We start from the raw sequence: 12180 nt of genomic DNA on the forward strand, positions 1-12180 counted from the left end.
CAGGGTCAAAATTGACAACTGATTAACTGGATTTTCAAACGTGTAGGTAATGATCAGTACTAGATTGCCCTGAAGAGATAATTAACTTTTAGGTCTCAAAAAAGTTGCAGTCGAGAGAACAAGAGATGTTGCTGCAGGTGGACTTTGCATTTTTGTAATATTATATGCAGTATTACTAGGGATGGTCCGATCAGGTTTTTTGGAACCGAGCACCGATCACAAAAGTTTGATCACCCGATACCGATCAATCACCGATCCGATCAAGTTATTATTTATATTTTCTAAATGTTAATGTTTTAACTTTAATTCATTCATTCACTCATGAATTCATTTATATTGCCTTATAGTTATTTACCAGCATTACTATGTATTTATTATCATAGCAGTAACTAATTATTCCTTCAGCACTGTGGAAATCAATACCCCAAAATGGCCTCAAGTGGGCATACTGAACTGCTGGTTGATTGGATGCACCGAGCCGATCCGATCGGTGAATTTACCTTTTGATCTAAACCACCGATTATCGCCGATCACGCTTTGATCGGCCCGATCCGATCCATTGCCGATTGATCGGTAACATCTCTAAGTATTACACATTGGCCCAATACAAGTCTCCAATCAGGGAGGACAGTGCTTCATTTCTTGAGTTAACAGATAGATAGATAGATAGATAGATACCTTTATTATCCCAAGGGGGAAAGATAAGTTCATTTACTAAGTCATTTACTTACATACCGTTCACACAAACACATGTGCGTGCACACTCTCATGAAGCCTTTGCTTGGCTGGCTATAGAAACTGTTTAGGGGGAGGCAATAAGTTAGCTAGGAAGACTCTGTGGAGTCATAAGATACAGTACATGGAGTGGATCCATCTTCATAAATCCCTAAAGGACACACAGTCCGGGGTCACTTTAACACACCATTACCCTGCCACTCATCTTGTGTGTGTATCTCTTGTCTTTTATTTAAATCATCCTCTCCACACAGTGAATCAGTGAGGGAACCGTAGTGGTCATGAAGCTAATCTTTCCCCGGGGTTTACTTGTGCATTTTGCCATAGCAGCCATTGTAATGCTGGAGGATATTGTCTTCACAGAGCAGGGTCCCTTTGATGCACCCTTATACTCACACTCTTTTCATTATGAAGCTCTACCCTTCGTATTAAGTGTTCCCTCTAGGGAATGTGGAAGTATTTGATTCCAGGATTGCAATGAAGCTGTCACAGTTTGACTGCTGACTTTCAATATAGGAAGGTCACTTTGAAACTGACTGTGAGAGGAAGGTTGATCTTTGGGTACAGATTTCACACATAAACTAGCATGCTCAAGCAGACTCTTTGAATGCACACTTTCTAACTTCCATCAAGGTTAGATTGTTGCACCTACTAGGGCTAGGCTGTAAATCGATATGAAGGTACAGTATATATATAGAGAGATATTGTGATATGAGACTACTACTACTACTAATAATAATAATAATACATTTTAGTTGTAACGCACTTAACAAATCTCAAAGCGCTAGACTACAGCAGATTTTTAATAGTGACAGTAGCAGATCTACAAGTGCCCAATCAACTATCGTTCTTTATTGAGAGGTAGAAAAAATAATCATTACAATACAATCATGATATCGAGGCATTTGGTCCATACCGCCCAGCACACTAGTTGCACCTAAATAACCCTTGCCTCCCGCCGTCCTTCCCCCAGGTGTACCCAGGGCTGATGGTCACAGCGGGTCTCATCCACTATGTGCTGAACCTGCTCCACATCACCGTCCACATCCGGGACGTGTGCGTGTTCCTGGCGCCGGTGTTCAGCGGCCTCACCTCCATCTCCACCTTCCTGCTGACGCGGGAGCTGTGGAACCAGGGAGCCGGGCTGCTGGCGGCCTGCTTCATCGCCATCGTGCCCGGCTACATCTCCCGCTCGGTGGCCGGCTCCTTCGACAACGAGGGCATCGCCATCTTCGCCCTGCAGTTCACCTACTACCTCTGGGTATGGCTACGCACACACACATACTAGTAGAAGTGGGAGCTACAGTCTTTCTTTTTTGTATTTAATCCTCTTGTCGATGTGTAGGATGGTAGGGGTGTGTGTGTGTATTTGTGTATGTGTGTGTGTACATAGAAATATCAGTTTCTTTGTTGACTGGATGCCAGACCATTCCTTGGCTTGTAGCTTTTTGGAAGCTCAAATGAGAAAATAATTGAAACGTTCCACTTGTCCCTCTCAGGGGTGGAGAAATACTGTAGCAACCATGCAGTAAAAAGTACTTTCAACAGCTATGTCTGAAACTGAATAGGAGAGAAAAAGTACAATACGGTAACTGACAAATTAAGTGAGAGAGCGTCATTGTGTACATCATATTATTCTTATTTTAGAGCTTGAGGCATTGAGTTGCGTAACACTACCCATGTTCTTTCACATAGGGAACAGGTCGCTTTCTGTGTGAAGATTACTAATAATAATACTAGAAGTTGATTTGGTAACAATGCCTCAAAAGATCCCATGAGTCGATAAAGCCAGTTTCAAGTCCATGGAGAGAGAAGGATTTTGATATTTATATATTCAAATCTTGAGAGATACTGGATAATACCAGACATTCATTTAACTTAAGATCATAGGACGCTATATGTGAGTTATCTTCGAGAGATTCCTTTCCCTTCCCAAACCAAACCCAAGTGCTCTCCTACTATACATGTACCGTAGCTCCATACAATATACTGGTCCTCAGAGGTTTACGCATGTTGATATGTAGGCTAATTTTATTCTCACAGAACTTAATCAACCATGGCATTTCATATGTGTGTCACTGAAATTTAATAAAAGGGATTGAGCTCCCTAAGTAATTGCTGATTGGAGGTATTTGGATGGATGGGGAATAGCTTAACATTATTTCCATATGAAGATGAATTTTTAATCTCCTCAATGTAGCTGTAAATCTCAAGGTTTCCACACACACAGAAACCTGACGGCTCATTCATACTCCAGAGAAGGTGAAGAGCAGTTCACCACGGTGTCGTTTTCTAAAGTCTCATTTCACCCTCTTATGACTTTAGAAAACTAGTACACAGCGGTGAACTACTCTCCTTCTCTTAGTCTGGGGCCTTAAGTTTTTTTTCGTGCTAATCAGTCTAAAAGCACAGAATTTTGCACAGATGTAGCCCAGGGCATGCTCTAATGATTTAGCTAGGGCGCCCAAGTTGGCGACCTTCAGGGTTGCCACGTTGGCCAAATCAAGTTGGGCTCCCATTGATTTTCTATACAATATACTACAGGAAACATAATCTGCTTTAAGTAGCATGTGAGGCGTCTAACTGGAGCTTAGTCATAATTCTGAATCCATTGCAAGCATTTTGTTTTGCACAAAAAATATTCCTTGGGCTAAAAATGGGCCCCACAAAACTGTGAAAAGTGATGACATCGTCACTAAACCATCATTTTGTGGGCCAAGTATTTTGTGCAAAACAAATGCGCAATGGATTCAGATTCATGACAAACCCCTAGTTAGACCCATCACATCCTACTTGAAGCAGATTTTTTCTGGGTATTTTCTTCCTGTAGTATAGTGTCGATGGGAGCCCAACTTGATTTGGCCGTTGTGGCGACCCCGAAGGTTGCCGACCCGGGCGCCCTAGCTAAATCATTAGAGCATGCCCTGGGCTATATCTTTGCAAAATTTGGCGCTTTTAGACTGATTAGCACGAAATGACCATTTTATCTCCCTAAGGCCCCCGACTATCTGGAGTATGAATGAGCCTTAAGATGTTGACAGGTTGTATCATCACTGGGCAGACAGAGTAGCAGTGCTATCAGCAGAACAGAAGCTTAAATAACACCCCTCCTATCCATCTCTTTCTATCCCTCTGCTCTTCATGCTTCCATTTCATCCCTCGCTTCCTTATCTGATACGTCTCATTGCCTCAGGTCGACCATGCATCCTAATCTGCAGTCTCATCCGACCAACGGCAGCTCCAAGCCGCGTGTTCGTTAAGTCAGGCCTCGTTAGCCTTGTTAAGGCCCCGCTAGAACCAGCCCGTTAACAGAGCCTCTCGGGGTGTGATAGGGAAGGTAAAGATGTATAGGACACGCTGCTCTCCTCTGTACAGGCCATTACAGGGAGAAATGTGATGAATAATTCACGTGGTCGTGCTTGGTAAGTAGCCGTTGCAAGCTGCATGTCTTCTAAAACGGAAAGGCACGGAACAGAATGAACAGAATCTATCTAATGGCGGAGGTTAATGGAGATGGCGCTTGTCCATGTCTAACTTTCTTTTGTTCCTAGCTACGGCTGGAATCACATCCCCCCACCCCCTCTGTTTCTCTGCCTCTCTTTCTGCCTCCATTGCTTTCTGACGGACCTTTGTGTCTTTGTGTGTATCTGCATTATTGCCTAATGCCATGCACACACTAGGAGTCTGCTGAAACTGAATAGACTCGACATCACACGTTCAACAACTGACAATTGCAGATTACAGTCGCTGACCAGCACAATCTGTCACTGAGCTGCGCCAGCTTGCCTACAAGCAAGGATTGGGCATCACAAACTGCAGAATCACATCCAGATTTGTCCAGTTTCCTGTCGTAAAAATCAAACATGTTTGCTAAGTATGATAGCGATGGCACTATGCTTTATATCTTGTGTACTCACGCATAACCCATCCTCGTCTCTTCTGTGACTTACAGGTGAAGTCGGTGAAGACAGGATCTGTCTTCTGGACCATTGGATGTTGCCTGTCCTACTTTTACATGGTGAGAACAGCACGCACGCACGCACGCACGCACACATGCACACACAATCGCACATATTTTCAAATAAATAACTATTTCACTACTTCCAAGTTCCAGAGCAGCACGTCCACAGACAATTAGACCCAGCAACCAATAGAGCCCTCAAGGTTGTTTTTAATGACTCCAAGCAGCATAGTGGATTTCCATCAGACATTGATGTTCTCGTCCATTGTCACCAAACAAAGACGGATGTCCCGGGGGGACCTTTTCCCGTGAATGACCATCATTCAGCCAAAGTGCTGTTTTTCGACGGTTTAAATGCCATGTAGCCATATCTGTGTTCTGTCACACCTCTGTCACCACAGCCTTTCACTGTGTGATTGGTTACACCACACTGAGACAATGAGCACAAAGCTAGTGATGATGAGATATCCATGTCTGTGCGTTTGTGTGCTGTGTGCCTTTGAGGCTTTGGAGGCTAACGGCGTAATTTGAGTGGCACCGTTAATGGTGTAGCTCAGAATAATTTCACAGCCCTCTGATGGGCCATGCAGCCTTGTCACCTCGATATCCCATTATGAGAGAGCTTGTCTGTCGGCCTCTATTGTTTGTGAGACATCTGTGTGTGTGTGTGCGCGTGTGTGCATCACTTCTCGGTCTACAGGGAGCAGTGGGCTAGTTATTACTAAATTACCTGCTGCAGTTCAAAACTCACAGAGTTATCAAAATACAATTATGACCGGAGGTGGTAAACTGTGCACACACAGACAGAGATGTGCATGTGTGTGTAAGTAAGTGTGCATGCATATCAATAAGGATTTCATCTTAATCTATACTGTGTGTGTGTGTGTGTGTGTGTGTGTGTGTGTGTGTGTGTGTGTGTGTGTGTGTGTGTGTGTGTGTGTGTGTGTGTGTGTGTGTGTGTGTGTGTGTGTGTGTGGTCTATTTGTTTTTGTGTGTTGCAGGTGTCAGCATGGGGAGGCTACGTATTTATCATCAACCTGATTCCACTTCACGTATTTGTCCTGCTGCTTATGCAGCGCTTCAGTAAGAGAGTCTACATAGGTGAGGTGCAATACACACACTGTACAACACACACACACACACACACATCCACACGAATAACTTATGTACACATTAATTCAAGGACGGTTGCAAAGGAAGTTTTACATGACCTGGCAGTTCTCCTGTGTTCTCATTTGACAAACTGCATTACATTTATTCTGGATAGACCTTTGTCGCAAGCGCAAAATACTTGTGCCTCAGTCAGCAGCTACACACACACACACACACACACACACACACACACACACACACACACACACAAGCTGTGTCTCAGCTGCTGGTGTAGGACCCCCAAGTGATGTGAATTTGTGGAGGTGTAGAGGCATGCGTGCCTCCCACCTTCACACTACACAGTAAAATCCCCAGTGTAAATTTAAGTCAGCGTTTAAGAATGGACTCGAATGGACCCGTAAACTTAACACTGATGACTTTATTGTACATACAACCTCATTATTATTCTTCCCCACAGGGGCAGAGTAAACACACAGATGCAGATAATTAATAGCGTTCATTAGCAGCTGACTGTGTTGTGTCTATAACTAGACAAATATCGAGTTCAGTCAAACACCCTGGAGACCGATGGAAGTGATCTGTGAGAGAGACCGGGAATTGGGGGGCAAAGGGGGCAAGAAGTGGAGATAATGAATGGGCAGAGAAATGTAAGAACTAGATGAAAACTGGTTTGCAATCAAAGGGCTGACTTGGATGCAAAGCTCCTGATGGGGGAAGGGCAGAGAAAAGAAGCTGATAAATAAACCTGCATAATGCAATCATAGCTGCATAATGATAATCAAAGTATAAAACTGCGGGACATAAGGAATCGACATTTCGATCTTGGGTGCTATGGCAACCACAGTGCTAGAATGCTGAAAGCCATCAGAGTTGAAGAGAGCTAATAAGCTTCATAAAGGCGATAAACTAAAGACGAGAGCCAAGGAAAGAGAGCGTAAAAGGAGATGAGAGGAGGAATAAATCCAAAAGAGCAGAGATGAGCTTGGGGTCAGGCTTGATGGATGGTGCTGTGTCACTGTGGCGCTTTTGGTAAAAATGAATAATTTAGCGTTTAGCAATTTAGTTGAATTCCTTGTCTTTCTCACTTCTCTTTTGCTTTCTCTGCACTAGTCTCCCTCTGCTCTCCACCCTCTCGCTCTCTCTCTCAGACCACTGCAATCTGTCTGGAGTAACACTAGTCATAATTGAGTTAGCTCAAACTTCTATTAGCTCAGGGTGTTCCCTGGTGCATACCTACTTAGACTTTGAGTCCAGTTCATGACCTGCTGCCACATATCATTCCTCCGTCGCTCTATTCCTCCTGTCCAATCAGCCGAAATGCTTTTAATTAAATCAAATCTAGCCGTTTTATTAGCTAGTGAGCAGTATCTCCCCTGCACCAAAATAGAATCCCCCCCAGAATACTGAATGGATTCACATCAGTCAGCATCTGGGGAACAGGTGCTGTGTGCCACCTACTGAGACGTTTTGCTGGGCATGGCGACTGGCTCATCTATTAAGGAGACACTCTGCATGGTTGCCAGTACCAGGACTAAATGATGAGATTATACTTGATGAGAAGCCGCCTGGAGAGGCTGGATATCAGGTGTATTAATTGTTGAGCTGTCTGGATGTTGGGCTGTTTTTCCCTATCAGACATTAACACACACACACACACACACACACACACACACACACACACACACACACACACACACTCAAAAAGAAAGCGCTACAATGAAGGGTCTTGATACGTTTTTTTAAAGGAGTAGTTCACCCCCAAAATGACTTTTCTTCTATTGATTACTCGCGCCAGGGAGACTGGAGTTAAATAATATTTTTTGTATTTGTTGCATTCCTAAGACAAAAATGTTATTATAGTATATTTACTCCCATTGATTCCGGATGGGGACCCGAATGCATTTGGTTCCCCATCCGGAATCATTGGGGGTACATTTCTTGTAATCAAAGGGAGTGCGACAAAAAACTAAAAATATTATTGAACTCAAGTCTCCATGGCGTGAGTAATCAATAGAAGAAAAGTCATTTTGGGGGTGAACCACTCCTTTAAGGTATTCCTTTATTTTTTTAAGGAAATGGGAAAAATAACCTGTGTTCCAAAATGGATATATATATCTTTTTATTTAGTCACAAGCTCTGGGTTAAAACTTTTCATTGGTTCATAAAATCCAGAGACAGACTTAATCACTTTCTGGTGTCCCTATTTTGGGCATGTCATAGGTGAACATTTGCATTGTGAATGAGCTATAGCAATCCAGGGTTTCCTGCAAGAAAATCTAGTAATTATTCCAAAATCAAATCGCCAGTAATCTACACATTTTCTCGTAAACCAATCAGAAGGCAGGAGGACTCTAGTTTACTAGGCTAATCTACACTTGATTTGTTGTCAATGGACAAAATAGCAAAAACACTGGTCGTTAAAGTCTTATTCATTAATTATTATTCAAAAGTACTTGATTTGATGAAATGTGGTGAAAGTTTATGCCATTGCTGTTCTTTTGGGATTTTGGGGCAGCCAACGAGGCAGCAGGCTGTCTTCATAAACATAATACTCTGTTGAAATGTATGCAGAGTATTGGCAGGGCAGTCCATGCTTTTAAGTTTACACAAATCACCTTGCGCAGTCCCTGAGTGAGGATTAACAGAATTGTGTGATTTGCACACCGAAGAACTTATAGCCTTGTGTTATTGCCCTCATTTCCGCCATGTCGAGATGATTAGATCGTTAAACCACATTAGCGGTTCTTTGGAGTGGTAAGGAGCAGATGTAATAATCTTCCATGGCTTGTGGATCTTCCTCCAACAGAACAACAGGCCATTTCAAAGCCATTCACGTTTACCTTATGGGTTTTAATAATAGTGTCATCTGCCGCAGACAGCAGTGGAGGGTAGAGAGAAGTTTGATTCTCTGCCCAGAACCAATTGGGCTGGCCAGGCTTTTATTCCTCACCATTCCCATGGGTGTCATCTGGTACAGGTCCAGTCATTGCACACTTGTTTTTCAGCACAGACGGAGATCAGGGAACCTGCTTAGAAAACGACTGTACTGTTCGTTCCCTTGCTGTTAAAATCATCCCCCGGTCCTAACCAGCCGTTGACACATTCTGATGTGTTCAAGTGCACAGTCTCTCTCTATCTCTCCTCAATCTTTATTCATGAGCATTAGACCGGTGCTGTGTCACAGATGTTTTGCACCAAAGTTTACACTTGTATAGTGACAGGGTGTCATAATTGTCAACTTATATAAACTTCAAACCATCAATGCAATTCATATAAATGACTGGACTGCTAAGAAAATTGTGTGTTACACATTAGGAGGATAGCAGGCAGACATTATAATAATAATAATAATAAACTTTATTTATATAGCACTTTTTATAGAACAAAGTCACAAAGTGCTTGACAGAAGAATCAGCAATACAAAGAAGAATCAGCAAAGCAAAAGCGGTACAACACATCGCAGAATAAAAGTAATAAATGGAATAGATGAAAAACAATAATAGCATACATTAAAATCAAGACAGACAAGGGAGCTAAGGGTTGAAGGCAGCTCTGTTTTCAGGAGGGATTTAAAACGGGGCAAAGAGTCAACAAGCCTTATCTCTTCGGGCAGATCATTCCAGAGTGTTGGGGCTCTAAAAGCAAAGGCACGTTCACCTCTTGTTTTATAATTGCAAGCTAGAACGATCAGCAGTCCTTTACCTGAGGATCTACTGTAAGTTAACGGGATGGGACATAAGGGTCAAGTAAGTCCAAAATGTAGGACGGTGCAAGGCCAGATATGGCCTTGTAGGTGATAAGCGAAAATGTAAAATCAATTCTAAAAGAAAGAAATTAAAACTACACTGCTCAAAGAAATGAAGGGAACAAAATGTTCCCTTAATTCTTTGAGCTTTCTTTGAGCAGTACTACAGCATACTATACTCAAATAAATTCAAATAAATCAAGGGAACATTTTGTTCCCTTCATTTCTTTGAGCAGTATAGTTTCTGTCTAAATAACATTTAGCAGCTATGGACAAGCAAACAGGATACACTCTACTTGAACATGTACCTGTACTGTAAAAAACATACATACAGACTAACACAGCAACATTTATCTAAATACTAGACAAGATAGATAGTGTGGGGAATTTGCTGGTGGGGGGTGCCATGGCCTGCGGGCATGGCCATGCAACCAGTAACTGTGAGCCAGTGGAGTGAGTACAGAAGTGGAAAGACATTATCATTTTGGGAGGTTGAAGGCCAGGCATATGCAGTACTGCTGTTCTAGATCAGCTGTTGTGACCTAGAATGCAGGCAGACTAGCAAGGAAGGAGTCGCAGTATTTGAGCCCGACTGAAGCTTGGAGCTGAGCAGACTCCTTTTGTTGAGGAAGGGTCTGAACCTCCAGATCAGGGGTCTTCAACAGGGGGTCCTCAGAGTTACTACAGGGGTTCCTCCAAATCTTTGTGTGACTCCTTTTTTATATTAACCACTTGAACCCTAGCGTCCATATTCTGAGAACTTTAGCCAAAAATAGCATCTACAAGCTCACAACGTTGTGAGCTTGTAGATCGGCTATATTTTTATTTTATTAAGAGGTTTGGTGTAGAGGAGAAAAGAGAAGACTAAGTACAGAGTGAAGGGTCAAGTTTTTTTTAGTATTGACGGTTCAAGTGGTTAAATATCTGAAAACACAAATCTACTTGAATCCAAAATGCACTGATGATTGTGCCGTCAAACGATGAAACTATATGGTATCTATGGGTTATGGGGGTCCCTGCTTCATCTCTCTCTCTCGACTCCTTGGCCTGAAAACATTGAAGACCACTGCTCCAGATGATGTAAAGTGCCAGCCCCTTCAAGAAACCTGGTACAGTAGGTCTGACTGATCAGGTTGGAGGAGAACCTCTTAGAGTGCCTTCCCTGATACCAAGGTTGGAAAGGGTTTCCAGAAGAACCTTGTGGTTGACAGTATCAAATTCTGTACATTCATCTGTCAAGATGGATGAGGATGAAGAGTGCCTTTGTGACTGCCGAGAACTGCCGTTTCAGTACAATGGGCAGCTTTGATGTCTGGATGGGATCCGAAAGGTTATTCTGCAAGAGATTGAGAGCGAGCTGGTTGGAAACCACTCACTCTCTGCAGTTCTTGACGTCTTGAGTATATTGAGGAGTGGAGTAAATCTGTCTGATTTGAAGGCAGATACGTGATGTCAGAGCCTTTTATGAAGTGATGTCAGAATGAGTCAGCGCTTGCGCCGATTTCCTCCGGAACAGCCTGATGTCAACAATCAGCTCCGCATACGGAGATTCCGAATGTTTTGCGCCGGTTCGGGAAAACCGTGCATCGGGTCGGGTCAAGGCCCGGCACTGCACTCCGCGGCGGGGAACGCGTGTGCTGAATCTGAAGCCGGTGGGGCCAACGGTTCTCGAGATACGCGGATTACATACTCACACACACACACACACACGTACGCACGCAGAGACTTCTCGCATTTATTGTAAGATTAGTGAGAAGCTGGGAGAAAGTTTCTAATCTTCATGCTTCTTGGTAGGTGATGAATGCTACAGCAGCAAGGGCTGGAAGATGTTTTTAAAGTGAGGACTAGGTGGAGAAGAGCTTCTTTGGGTTAGATGCAGAGGACAGAATTGTAATGCAATATAAAGTGGATTTAGTTTCGCATAATGAGAAGGTAGAGGCAGAAAGGAGGGAATGAAAGTGAGAGAGGTTTGTGCCGACTCCATGGCAGGGACCGTCAAAGACAGTTGAGCAAATCTCCTATTCCTGCGTTTTCATGTTCGCACGTGGTCACATAGTCCTGTCCTCCTGACAACACAGCCCGCCGCACAGGATTGCCGTTTCTGTATATACCAGTAAGACTCCCTAATCGGGAGATACATAAACTTTAGAAGGCAATAGTAGCCAATCAGGAGGGAAAAGGGGGAAATGGGACAGATCCATGTTGATGACATGACTTTAGAGATACTGTGTACTGCTTTGCGTGATTTTAGGGCAAAATCGGCCTCATGGTGGCGCTAGAAGAGAGCCATGTGAGAAATGAGGGGTGGAGGTTGTAAGCCTCTATAAAGCACTTAAAATGTATTTTTAGCTCTACTGTTTTGTTTGCATTGCTGTGGACAAAACAACCATTAGGAGCCCGTTATGCGACTTTGTTGTCAAGACTGTGGTGTAGTGTTTTTAGTGTGACCACAGTGGGCTTGTTTTAGACGGCTTTAGTTAGAGCGATCACACTGTCTGTTGTGCGGTTGCTTTGCTCGCTCCCAAGTGTGTAAATTGTTTTGCCGTGAAGGCTTAATTGTTCTCAGGCTGTCGCTCCACCAGGTAATTTTGTACCCGTTGTATCGAATCAAGCGCTTGGAGTGAGT

The 12180-nt window shown here is 43.2% G+C and overlaps 1 protein-coding gene across 1 annotated transcript in view; it reads left to right on the plus strand.

The window, feature by feature from the left end:
- LOC308306614 (dolichyl-diphosphooligosaccharide--protein glycosyltransferase subunit STT3B-like) overlaps positions 1 to 12180 on the plus strand; it is a 73191-nt gene that overhangs the window by 35539 nt on the left and 25472 nt on the right. The window contains exons 3-5 of the mRNA XM_080751653.1: positions 1709 to 1996; positions 4688 to 4753; positions 5698 to 5797. Of these exons, the coding sequence (XP_080607779.1) occupies positions 1709 to 1996; positions 4688 to 4753; positions 5698 to 5797 (454 nt within the window). The remainder of the gene's footprint in view (positions 1 to 1708; positions 1997 to 4687; positions 4754 to 5697; positions 5798 to 12180) is intronic.

The sequence above is a fragment of the Nannobrachium achirus genome (genome assembly GCF_963921795.1).
Source record: "Nannobrachium achirus genome assembly, chromosome: 2".
In the NCBI taxonomy this organism is placed as follows: domain Eukaryota; kingdom Metazoa; phylum Chordata; class Actinopteri; order Myctophiformes; family Myctophidae; genus Nannobrachium; species Nannobrachium achirus.